General features: G+C 35.2%; 1 protein-coding gene across 4 annotated transcripts in view; it reads right to left on the bottom strand.

Annotated features, from left to right (window-relative positions):
- Nucleotides 1-14051, bottom strand: part of LOC117323436 (estrogen-related receptor gamma-like) — a 92123-nt gene that overhangs the window by 60586 nt on the left and 17486 nt on the right. For 3 of the 4 annotated variants that reach the window (XM_033878669.1, XM_033878671.1, XM_033878672.1), the window contains exon 2: nt 12237-12738. In XM_033878669.1, coding sequence (XP_033734560.1) covers nt 12237-12582 — 346 coding nt within the window. In that variant the 5' untranslated portion in view covers nt 12583-12738. Of the gene's footprint in view, nt 1-12236; nt 12739-13484; nt 13678-14051 lie in introns of those variants that run through there. The other variant, XM_033878670.1, reaches the window with a different exon arrangement.

Below are 14051 nucleotides of genomic sequence, written 5' to 3'. Positions count from 1 at the left end.
CTCCACAGAGGCGTCAAAGCAACCTCTAAAAGACCACATTGTCTGCAAATAGCAGTATTGATAGCTACTCATTTAGGCATAAAATACCACAACTATGTTATAATACTGAAGGAGAAACATTTCATTAACTCCTGTTCTTAGGTTTACATCTCTATCAGATTACAAACCAATATCGCACATTCTGTCTAATCACCATCATTATCACATTCACTCCTTCCCTTCGCATCAACAATTTTTATTAACTTCATCAAAAAGACACGGTTTCCTCAGTATCCCCCATGTCCAGTGTTTTTGCCATGTTACTATACTGGTTGTTGTATGGTGGTATGTTTTGCCCATCCATACTGGATTATTTGTCATAAATATCCACATTACGATCTGTATCTCTGCTACCTGTTGGAGCAAACTATAAAAAAAATGATATTTACAAATTCACCCAACCTCAAACAACAATGTCATGCTCTGATTAATTCCACTTTGGTTTTTCAAAAGCCTGACCTTTCACAAAGATATCAATAATTTTGCCAAACACGATTAAGCTTTTTGTGGGTCTCACTGCCACCAGGATTTTCATACAAACCCTATTTGATTTCCTGCAACACTGAATGGACATTAGACCAGCGTTCAATAAAATACTGATTGATCTAAGTAGGTGGGATGTCATCAGTGTGCCAATAGGATAAACATAGGTGTGACTTTACATAAACTTGATGGCTGGGTTACACAGAGTAGAGAACAATCTATACTACCTCATAGGTGCTACCTTCCTCATACAAATAACTACAACCAAACACTCAGGAACTGGTATAGGAATGATCTTAACTACCTCATATCTGCTACCTTCCTCATACAAACAACTACAACCAAACACTCAAGAACTGGTAATGGAATGATATGTACAACCTCATAGCTGCTACCTATATCATAAAAAACAACTTAATCCAAATACTCAGGTACAGGTACTGCATAGATGATCCTTATGCTGATGTGGCAAAACTTCTAAAACCTATAGGTACTGAGGTAGCAAATCCCTACTAATGCAAGCCTCCTCTAACACCCAGGAAAAAAACCTTCACTTCCTCCTGGACACTGCCTTGTAATGATATCTACTATTTCAAGTAATGCAGTTGTCAATTAATAGTTAATTCTGAGCTTAGCATGGCTAGACTGTAGTTATATCTTGGAGAAGGTCGCCTCTGTAAGGAAGCCAGGTAATGGTTCTAGTAATGAGACAAGTGATGGAGATTTCCTTCAAACTTTCACCTTTGTATTCGCTAAGACAGGAGGAAATGAGCAAAGGGAACAACTCTCTCCAGATAACATGAAATCTATTTAAAATAAAGGAAATGATGTTAATAGCCATATCATAGATATGTAGACATTAAACATGTCAACTATTCAACATTTTACTGTATGTTTTATTACAAATGAAAGTCAGAGGTTGATTCGATCTGCAAGGCTGAAAATCATCGCCAGACACCATTAACTGCATCAGTGTAATTTATTGGAACACCTGCTTTAGATCTGGCCCTACAGTAATGTTTTAAATCAATATCACTTGGATGTAAAATGGAAAATTACTCATGTTAAGAAACTCAATAAGAACATTATTGATATCTCCTGTGTACCTTGTGTAAAAAACATGTGATATATATAGTCTTCGAGGCTTTGCACATAACAATAAATAGAAGAAAACAAAAGCTTATTAATGGGGTAAAATAGAGATTCCGCCTACAGTAATGAAACTGCCTGCAATTATATTATTTTTAGCTGCATGTGTTGGTGTTACAATTGTTAATTTGTCCTTCAAATGCTTAGGAGTATTATATTTTTGTAGCTGTGAGAACAGTAGCCATATGCAATATATTACATAATAGCTAAATTGATTTTGATTTGTTAAGAAAACCCTGAAACTAAACATGGGGAAGGGAAGGGCAACGTGGTGTGCTGATAGTAAGTAGTAGCACCAGGGTTCCGAGGCTTCAGAAAGAGGCATCACAAGAGCTGTGTGGCTATATGTAGAAAGCGGGAACGCCAGAGATGTGTGGTCATGTTGAGGTTTCAGAACCAGACACACCAACACCACTGTCTTATGTCAAATCCCTCTGCACCAGACATCACGTAACAAGACACACACATTAAGCTATTTCAGGCCTACTGATCAATGACAACACGCTTCTTGTCAATATTAATGATCATTGACCAAAAACTCCGCTTCTTACCAATAATCACCAATGAAACAAACTGGCCACTTCTTGCCTATAATCATCAGAGAAACAAAATCGCCCCTTCTAGTCAATAAGCACCAATGAAAACGATTAATTGAGTTGACAGTAAAGACCAATGAAAAAGAGTAACAATCAATGGCAGCTCACTTCCTGTGAGTAATGACCAATGAAAAGAGTAACAAATTCCTTGTCAATAATCACCAATGAACAAGGGCAGCTCACTAATGACCAATGAAAAAAGTTACCCACTTCTTGGCAATAATTTGTTGTCAGTAATGATGAAGGTAAACCCTTATATCAGAATACATTGTATCTTAACTAATTAACAAGCGTTCTTATTCCAGTACTGGCATCTTGTGACCTAACAATGACGTAAAACCATGAGTTCCAAATATTCTTGTACCGTATTTATTTCCAAAACCTCATATCTACCAGTTCCAATCCACTGTAACCTTTTCTGAAGAGCCAGGCCTTGCTTCCAGCCCGGGCATTATCTAATCACGCCTGTACATGCAATGCATGGGAATCTTCAAAAGGATAATTAATTTTGTACAACTGAATCAATGCCGAAAGAAAGAGCTCTCATAAATATCTGATATTTACGTGACAGTAAGACTGCCAGTACCAAACTGACACGGCTTCTGGACCAATTGGAACAGCTGGCCAACTCAGCAATGAGTGCTATTTCTTCTGATTTAATTAGCCTAAGATTTCCCCTCAATGTACAGCAAGAACAAGAGAGTTTGCTTACAGTGAGAAAGGTGGTAAAGTTGTGCCTTTAAAGTCAATCCTGTAGCTTTGATTAAAACTTTGTATAATAAAGCAATTCTGTGTCCCCATGGGCATTGTGTGTTAAGTACTCCCAAAAGTACTGTAATTGCCTGCTAAATACTAAATGCAAAAAGATTATTCTCTTTAAAGAGGCAGATTTACACAGATAGAACACTTAGCTTAAGTAATTATTACATCACTTAACTGCTGTGAGTACTACTGTGTACTGACAAAGAAACCTCTGGTTTTCTATGAATGAGAAAACTCCTTCATGATGGTGGACATTCTTATATTTTCTATTACTTTATACCTATAGTACTCCAATATACCACAAATTATTCATTTTTTGGTGACAGGTGTTCAAAATGGTAAAAATATCTGCTAGTTTTAATACTGATAATCTACCATTAAACAAGGATTGCATAACCTCACGAAGGAACATATGGAGATATATAGCCTGCAAAACACACATCATGCACATTTAGATACAAAGATAAGGTCTGACAGCTTGAATTAAACATATGGGTTTCCAATAAATATACACAGTGATAAAGCCCAACATGATTTCTCTGGCTAATGTTTACACAAGACATATACTGGAAGTCAATTATCAATGGAAATGGTACAAGCTTTGTCTGATCTGTGGGATAATTTTGCATAATGGCCTGACATCAGCTAAGATATTTTTGAAATAAGATATATGACAGTCTCTGGTTCACTTGTCTTCCTGGCAGACATCTGGATCCAAAGATTACATAGTAAAACCATTGAGGAACACTCTAGGGCATGAGACTGCATGCTATCTATATGCAAATCACACATAAACTACACACAACTTCCATCTGTGATCAGATTTATGTTCAAATTAAAGAAATAAACTGATGGAAAATTATTCTCGTTTGTTCAATTTTCAATATAACTTATGAGATCAATGTCAGGAACAGTGAAAAATGTGTTGTTTATCACCAGTTTGTACTCTGGAATATCTAGCCTGAATCTTATACACAGAATTTTATTACATAAATCTTAATAAATTTTATACTGTTTCCTTGTCAATTAAACACTGAACAGTTGATTGCAATGTTGTAGAGCACCAGTAGTGAATATTGCACTTGAAACCTGTGTCTCTGATCTAAGATCAAGAGAACAAATTTAACAAAGACTCTATACAATGGTGTCACAAACAAAAAGCCAAGAGGGATGGTGGTAAGGCCATTGTATAATCAAGAGAGGTGCAATTCAGCAATGGCAGGTCTGAGACACAGGTACTCATGGTTACACAGTAGAGGTATCACCTTTATTCTTATTATAGTATATTTTTGGTATCACAATACTTTATCAATACAATGTAAATCAAACTTTGTCATTTTTTACAAAAAATTGTGAAAAATTGTGAAAAATTGTGGTTTTCATCCATCAATCATTGAATAATTTATTTCATTAGATTTTAACTATCATAAACCATGGAAAGACTTGGGATGAAAATGTTGGTAGGTAGTGCAAGTTTTCCTCATTTTACTAACATAGTCATTTTATATTTTGCAATATAAATATACTAATACAGTAGGATACACTATAGTTCATGTTACTGAATGTTACACTTAAGTCAATGCGTTAAGACATAACTGTGTATATTGTATGTTACGTACAAACACAACCACTGAATGTTAACTTCTTGTCTGAACTTGTTTGTCTTTATCATTTTGGCACTTAATGTCCAATATTTCTCTCAATGGTGGAAGGCACTAGAGGAATAGCCAGAGCAATTACTATCTTTCAGAAGAAAATCAGCTGAAATAACACCTAAAGTGTTAACAACCATGTAATTGGACAATTACAGATCAAAGATCTCATGAAATTGTCTCAACGCAAGGAACATTCAAAAAAAATTACAGGATACTGGTTTCAGAAAAGACCTCCTAACATTCATATTAGAAAAGACAAAAGGTAGTAAGGTTTCTGGTTTTTCTGCACAGTAAGAACAAACTAGTATCCATTGTACATAGCCAGATATTTAATACAAGATACCATGTCTTTTTTCTTGCTAGGCAGTGAGCTTGAAGCAAGAACAAACCAGTATCTGTTGTACAAAGCCTGATATTTAATACAAAACACCATGTCTTTTCTCTTGCTCAGTTGTCAGACCTTCGACTGAAGCCCAACGGTGCTATGAAACGGACATGAAAATATATTGAAAATTTACCTGGAATCTCCCAGGTAAAATTGCCATCATTTCCTTATATAAAACAGCTTTAACCAAGCCTTTTCAAACCGACAAGTAATGTTCCTATCTGGAACATCAGAAGACCAGGCATCATTTTTCATATTTGGAGTTTGCCCTCTATCTTTTGACAAATACCCTTCACTTCATTGAGATATATGACACTTTAAATAAATGAGACACTATACATAATGTTTGGACACCTACATTTACAGTCACTGCGTACAAATTTTGTCCCATATGAATATTTATCAGTGAAAAAATAATGAATAATGAATTACATCCTTAACACTTCTGTTGCCAGATTTATCCATTAAATATACACAAGTTAGACGAAGATGTAAGAATAAGGCCGCTTCCCCTATAGAAAGCAATGCTACATTGTAACAGGAGAGCTCAGATAGAGTTACTGGTTGTTCTGTAACATCTAAAGTTACCTCAACATTATACCAATACACAGAACTTTTTGCGGATATATATTCACAATCTAAATTTGGCCTTAACGTAACAGTAAAATATTTCAGATTGCCTTCTTTTCTGTCTATCAATACCCATCAAATCTTTAACCTCTCTAACATTTTCATTACAGGTCGAAATTCAAGCAAAAATCAGTAAGACAAGTACTGAATGTCATTGTCCCTTTTATTATCTATTCCTTGTTATCTTATCACAGATATCAAATACTACAGGCCGTAACCTATCCCTTTACTGAACGAGACCAGAAAACAGGAGACTATGGCTAGGCAGTCCTTTAACACTACATGCATGATGGATATGTATTCTTTGGTAATCTGTCTTTCTCAATGGATCTAATTGACTGTTAACTAAAGCTTGGTGATATGAAGCCATGAGGTGATTTGAAATCAACTGAATCAAGGGTCAGTCATGCTATCCTGGGTAAGGTCCTTGTCCTAGGTTGGAGAGTCATTCTCTGCCTAAATTATTCAAGGGATACTACAGCAGTAAACTAGAAACCTTGTTCATTTAGACTGGCTTTTTATATTAGTAAAATAATCTTTACATTAACATATTTGATAAAATAAATCGAACTCAGTCAACTGCCCCTTGACTTGAAAACTGAAGTATACAATAAAACAAAGGGCCACAACTCTACATATAAACACAAGGCCACAACTCATTCTCATACCATATCCTAAAGTGGTGTCCATATAAAATTAGAACAGTTAAATTTAGAACTAGCTTTGTTTTCTAATTTGCACAAAAAATTGTGTTAAATTTTTTTTTAAATGCACTTGACTAAATTAATTTGAAATTCTAAAACAGGTGGAATGAGTAGTTAAGAAATGGAACCACCAGTGGACCACACTTTCATCAAAGTGACTAAAACAAACTTTCTGTTTAATGATCTTCCCTAAAAACACTTCCAACAGTATTTAAATCTGTACATTCAATCAATATCTTAGCTGTGATATCCCAGCAGTGGCAGAAAGTTATTGAAGCCAACAGGGGGTTTGGGCTCTGTAGTCAAATCTGTTTCTCGCAGTAAATGTCAAAGGTTACGGAAATAGTGCCTGACGTCAGAGTGTTGCATGGGAGATATAAAAGCAATGAGGGAGACGTCAAGTTCTCTGAGGTCCTGGGTGTGACGTCAGTACCACTATGCCACGTCACTATAATTGATTACAATGCTTGCATGCTGAATATTCATTTATATAATTTATCTGTCTAAGCATTAAATTATATGAAACATTTCACTTGATAATCAGACATTGTACCAACTTCCAGATGAGACATCGTCATAATGAAATGTCTGACAGAATATTTATGTGAATAATTTACAAGTACCAAAAAAAAAAAAAAAAAAAAATGGTTTAATAATCAAAAGTGTGAACATGTCACATTGATGTATATGTTTGTATGTGTTGTAGGTTTTGTAGCGAAAACTGCTGAACAATGAGAGCAATTGCAATCTAACAAGAAATTTGTAGTGCAGAGAGCAATAATATAAACGTTGTTGAAGTTTGATGACAATTTAAACCTAAAAGAAACTTTTGGTTAGGAGAGAGCAAAGTTAAAATTGTTGAATGTTAAAAGCAATTTTAATCTAATAGGAAATTTGAGGTTAAGAGAGGCAGCAATGTCCAAATTGTTAAATGTTGAAGCATTTTCAATCTAATAAGATTTACCTAATGTAAGCAGAAATTGTTGGGTCTGCATTAGCTAACCCACATACTGTATATCAGTAGCCACCAGCTAGTACAAATAAAGCCTAGTAATTGATTTGCAAAAGACTGGGGAAAAGGGAAGCAATTAGTGGCACTGATTGATTGACAGACAACATTCAATTAGAATATTTGCCATTTTGGCCTTCGTTGTCAATTCCATAAAGTCAGAGACAGGCTTTGTGATCTACAACCCAGTAATGCTTCAGGCTTACTCTGATCACGAAAAATCTCGTTCATAATCGATTTATCCCATATATCCACACACTGGAAAGCTGCCTTCTCCCACTGATAAATAACATTTAACACCAAATTTGAACCAACAAGAAAGCATTTCATCACAATCAATGATTTCCCAGGAAACTCAACACTTCTGGCTATTCTCAATTTTCAACTAACTTATATTTCTTATCTCTAAAAAAAAGTTTGACATGTTTTATTCCTACACTAGTTCATTAATTTATATATCAAAGAAGACAAGAAATTTCATCTGCAAGACAATGTTTGCTTATTCTTATAAAATATTCATGTTTTAAATTAATTCTTATAAAAAGATAAAAAAATCTTTTAAATACGTCATAACTCCATTAACATTTCATCATGCATGACGCTGCGGTTTCCGATTCTCGACTCACTCTTTGTAAATTTTCAGTACATTGTTGTACAATTAGGCCAACTGGCCACAAGCCAAAGCTTTTATATAAACTATAGGTTCAATGAAACTTACTCTAAAAAGACCCTACAATTGATTATACAATATTACTGAATACTATTAATACCTGGTAATCAAATCTAATTGATTATACAATATTACTAACTATTATTATGTTATCAACCTATGAAAAAGACATTAAAACCCCTAGTGTGTAGATTTAGTTTTTCAATAAGCACCTGCTGTCATGCTTTTCACCATTCTTTTGGTATATAAGCACCTTTTGTCATGCTTTTCACCATTCTTTTGGTTTATATATATAATTATGTTCTGTGAGGTATATTAGACTCAATTGTAGTTAAAGCTGTTCTCAGCATCCATGCTGTTTTTACCTTAGACTGTATATTATTCAGGGTATATCGGTTCATAAACGTTTTTGCTCCTTGAGATTCTCAGCATGTTCTTGGTGCAAATGTCCTTTGTGGCATGTGTTCCGAAGTGCAGATATCCTCTGGTTTATATGCTCTTTGGGGCATGCTTTTTCAGAGTATATCTATTTCAGCAATTCCTCAGAAGGACTTTCATTTGCATCCCACACCCAAAATCAATTACATTGTCAACAAATATATAATGTGAGAAGGGGAAAGCCATTTGAACATCTGTGAAAATACATAGTTTGATATTTTTATTGCTATCATTGGGTGTTCTTTTTACAGTGTACCTTCCTTTGACGGTTCATACTGAGGTTTTACAGAAGAAGAAGTTGTAATGTTTAAAGTCTTGGTTCATATGCTAAATAAATAGAGACTATGGTATGCAGATCACAATTGGTGGGCCACGTATGATAATAATGACTACAGAAGGATCTTCTGCAGCTGTTACTACTTGATATGCTATTCTGATCTATAAACAACCAACCCCCACAACAAATCTATAACTGTCTGTACCTGTATCTGATCCCTATCTAGTAGAAACCCATCCTGCAGCTTCCCAGCATAAATCAAATTAATCTAATTTAATTAGAATTTTACTTTAGTAACGTAAGGAATTTCTTAAATAGTTTATAATGACGTTAAAATTTAATTTCTATGCACAACTCTGTAGAGGTACAAGGCATTATGCCTAGATGTAAAACGTGAAAATTTGAATCTTCTAATAAAAAGGCTCAAAAGGTGTGCCATGCCATGTATTGATTTCTTGAGCCTTTGGAATTCTAATTATAATCTGAGTGTGTGATTTTCAATACTAGTACAAATTCATTGTAAAAACAAACTGATTAAAAGGAGTGACTAAGTCAGCATGCAGGAACATATTCCAATCTTATATTTCAAGCAGTTTATTCATACTGTATAGATAGTATTTAAAACAACTTATGGCCAACACCAGATAATAGACACGGGGTACATTTAATCTCTGTTAATTCTGATTCTATCGGTGGCCTCGGTGGCCTGTGAGCCAGTCGAGGACGAAGATCGTATGCCCTGGGTATTATGTACGGTTTAAAGTATCATGCACAGACCCATAGAGTAAGCTGATTTGTTAGGCAAATACTGTTTAACACATGACACAGTTATCTAGCTAATATGGCTACTGGAGCATGCGATATATACCTGTAGATATAACGCTACAGTTACGATATATCTACAGATAGTCCTCAGTGTGTATCTACTGGACAGTCAAACAATTCTATCATTGTCCATGGCAGGTGTCTTTGCACAGTCCTAATAAAATGTTAAGTTATTCATTAAATCAATATACCTTGACATTCACTTGTGTTTGGTACGTAAAGTGGCAACTATCTTGTCATTTATATTTAAATATGTGTATAATTACTACCTCTGCCTGTCACTTAACCCAACACCATTATTTGTATAGTTATTGACCCCCTACAGAGGTATCAGTGGTCAATGAGACTAGCATGGGGGTGTGGGGGGAGGGGCAAAACGTTTTTCATTGATGATTCCAAAAGAACCGATATGGGGGTCAGGGGAGATTTTTTTTATAAAAAAAAAGTTTTTTGGTGACTCCCAAAGGAATGGATCTTTTATTTTACCCATACAGTTACAACAGAACACCAACAGACCAATGGATTGATGGCATTCTCGTCAAAGAGGTTTGACGTCTGCAAGCTCAAGCATCACATTTCCAATCCAATGCTATTCAGATCAAAACACTGGCTTCAATAGTGCATGCATTCTCAAAAAGGTTAAATGTCTGTGTGTACTTTTATCTGTTTTTCAATCATTTCTTAACCTTTTCAAACATCTTTACAACTGAATGGAACAGTAATGCATGGAGTCAGATAATTGGAATGTGACAAATTTGTGTAGACCTCTAAATACTCAACTGTTCATTTGAATTTCATAAAAAAATATTGTTATATATTATTAACAGATGCAACCAATCAAAAAATGGGATATTTGTTAAATTATCACTCTAACAACTAGAAAACAATCATCAGCATAAAACTATCTAACACAACAGGACCATTACCTCTACAGTTACCACTAAAACAAATAAGCTTTAAAAGAGTCTTGTAATTAAAGTTGGAAACACAATTCAAAAATTTCAATATCAATGCAATACATTATTGGCTGCTTGTGACAAGATAGCTGAAATAATTAGCTAGAGTTTGGAGGTCAGAGGGTTAGAATCCTCAGCACTGTCTTTGATGCATTTTCCCTCTTAAATACTACTATGAATAGCTCTCCAAATCAATCCCTCTTCAGTTTTGCAAAATCATTAATTAGAGAAAACCAAACAAAAACCAAAAATTACACTAAGTCAAGTGTTTCACAAATAAGCCTTCCCCAAACTTTAATATTAAACTTTTACACAAGGGGCACTTATTTGAGAATACAATTTTACTTTCTTTTTGTCAAAATTGGTATAGTTCTGAAAAGATATGAAAGGATTGCAGCAGTGTGTGGCTCAATGGACTTATCTACTATCTACACTACCAGTACTGCTATCTTAAGCAGATCGTGGCCTTTAGTTGTATGTTATCTGTATCAATATAGGATTGATAGAAGCCAATCACACTACCAAACAGACTCCGGTAGGCCTACAGTAGCAAAACTGTACAACGTCATGATAAATAGAAGTTGTGTTATACATTTGACATTGACTGTGAATGGCATTTTTCATATGACAAAATAGAAATATATATTTTACAGGAATTTCTGACTACTTAAAGTTGTACTTAAAGTTGTCCCGGTCAGATTTGATTGTCCTAGGTGAGCCGACCATTCCGGTTACATATCCAGCCAACTTACTACACAACTCTACCTATTGATTCTGGTCAGCGATTCTGATTTGCTTGGCAAATTGACAAGTTCAATAGCTCCTGGTCTATGCATGGAAGGATTCCAATGTACTAAGCATATCTCAGTCGGTCCAATGACACTATTCACTATAGTCAGCTAAATGAACTAGTTATTGTCTCGGAAAGACCATTTAATTTGAGAACAGCAAGAATATGCAAACATACATCGTTCATGACAATACAGACAGTCATAGCTCTCTTCGTACAATCTGGAGCTTCGGATTATATAAAGAGTGGTAAAAAAGTTCAGATAGGCGTTATCTAATTACTGGTATAACAGCCTGCTGCAAGCAGCACTCTGCGAAACACATGTGAGACAACTTCAGGAACACATTGAGCTTTGATGAAAATACACAGCATTTGTTAGTTTCATCCTAGACTAGAATTTCTTATCATCGTCTATCCTCTTAAAACAGGAGAATGATGAAAGTAAACAAAAGTGCAATTTGCAAAGATGACCCTATAGTACTATCATTTTGTCCTCAAGTCATCCCTATATTTAGATGATAAATCTAAGACTTAGCATGAACAGTGGAGGTAATGGAATAACACAATTGGCATTACCCAGGTAGCTCGAGGCTTCAGCCAAAACAAGAATAAATATACAAGATAGTGGTGCTGAGATGTGAATCAGATCAAACAGTCTACATCTTCATTTACGTCAGTCCTGATGGAAGCTGACCTACATGCACCAATATATAACCAACCTTACTACATACCACAACACTCTCTAGCTCTAGTTCCTATCTAAATATATACTACTCTCTGGCAGCACCTGTGAAGAACATTTCATGACAAAATATGAAATTAAGAGAAAACAAAGGTAAAATTCACAATAAAATTTTCAAATTCTTACCTTGAATTGTTCGTTTGAAAAAAGCTTTGCATGCCTCACAAGAAGAAACGCCGTAATGATATCCTGAAGCTATATCTCCACATACTAAACATATACGTTTAGGTCCATCCATACTTTCAGGGTCTGAAGAGAAAGAACTGGATATAAAATCCATTTTTCCATTGTCTATACTGCAAGGGGATATGTCTCCACTGTTATCCCCACTATTTCCATCAGATCCATAATCATCTACGTTGTAGTCTGCAAATACATCTCTACCAAAACTCTCATCCAGGGAGGGCTGTGTGCACCTACTCAGGCCAAGAGGGCTCCCAGGCTCACACTTTACATTCGATTCCACATCCATCTTGATGGCTTTATATGGTTGTTATGTGTTTAATTAAAACTCCAAAAACAAAAGTCAGATTTGTTTGGAGTCGTTTGAATTGCAGTCAGTGCTTTTTCCAAAATTCTTTGTCAAGATGTTGAGTCAGCAATCCAGAAGTTATCAAACAGCCAAGTCCTATTTGGAGACAAAACAAAAAACAAGAAAAATTAAAACAAAAAATCTCCAGGAAAATGTCAAAGATTTGTGAAAATCAATACATTGGCAGACATCTTTGGGTTCTGTATTTAAAACCATAGTGTACAATTTCTTCTGTTCAACACAACATCCATCACATTTAAAATTTCAAACAGAATCTGTTGGTGTTGCATATAATAGAATCACAACACACACTGATCGAGACTACAACAATCCAGGTACATGTATGTATGGAGCTGCAGTAGTGACTGGAAACAGAAGCAGCACTTCAATATACGTCAGCCAGAACCCATGGCAAGATTCTACTGGCAGTATTCTGGTGAGCTTGCAAGGTGGCTACATCAATCATCCCCAATATGTGCCCACAGCACACTAAATCATCTCACACACAATTATCCATGCTCATCCATCCAATTTGTAATCAGCTAATAGGTTTCTATCAATAATATTGCATTCACACCTACCTGTGCACCGCAATTACGTGCAGATTACTGCTGTAAGGTTAGTTAACAGTCATAGAATTATCTGATGAAAATTAAGACGGGCTATTCAGGAATACACAATTAATGTAGTAGTCCACTAACACTGCAAATACGCTTAAGAAATCCTCAACAGCTAGATACAGATTAGCATATATATAAGCAGTGGAACAAATATTAATTAATTAATTATTTTGATGGTGCAATTAATAATTACGTGCAATTACTGGTTATTTAACAACGTACCTGTTACGTCCAGTGTATCATTATGTACAGACTAGTTAGTCCTCACACCACACAGACCGATAGGACTAGGACAGCGATCTTTATGTTTTATACTGTAGTTTACAGTTGAGATCTCTTGTATAGACAGAAATGCTACACCCCGCTAATTCCTGGGGACAACGTTTGTACGTGTATCGCCTGTGTATTATCTACTACAAGGTTTTGAAGGAGATTACAATAATGCAGATTAACAGTTACAGGGCTAGGTGGAAGTATTCACAGTACTGCAATATAGTGACGTAGTGCTGTGTATAGTGCTCGGGTATCAATATGAATCCTATCAAATTGGCATTAATTCAAGATCTGCTTTCTTCGTGAAATCCAACAGGCTATTACGACAAGGGATTTACAATGAATTACCTAACCATGACATTCCTCTATAGTAAAACGGCAGTATAAATGACGTCAATCTAATTCTGTAGTCAAATGACACTGCATGCTTAATTTCATCATCCATAGATTTTTTTGGGATGGTAATTAATTTGTGAATATATAAATTGACTTATACAACTTAATCTCTGAATAAAA

This window comes from Pecten maximus, chromosome 3 (assembly GCF_902652985.1).
Source record: "Pecten maximus chromosome 3, xPecMax1.1, whole genome shotgun sequence".
Lineage (NCBI taxonomy): Eukaryota > Metazoa > Mollusca > Bivalvia > Pectinida > Pectinidae > Pecten > Pecten maximus.
The sequence above is the reverse complement of the archived record's forward strand: the minus strand, read 5'-3'. Positions and strand labels throughout refer to the sequence as shown.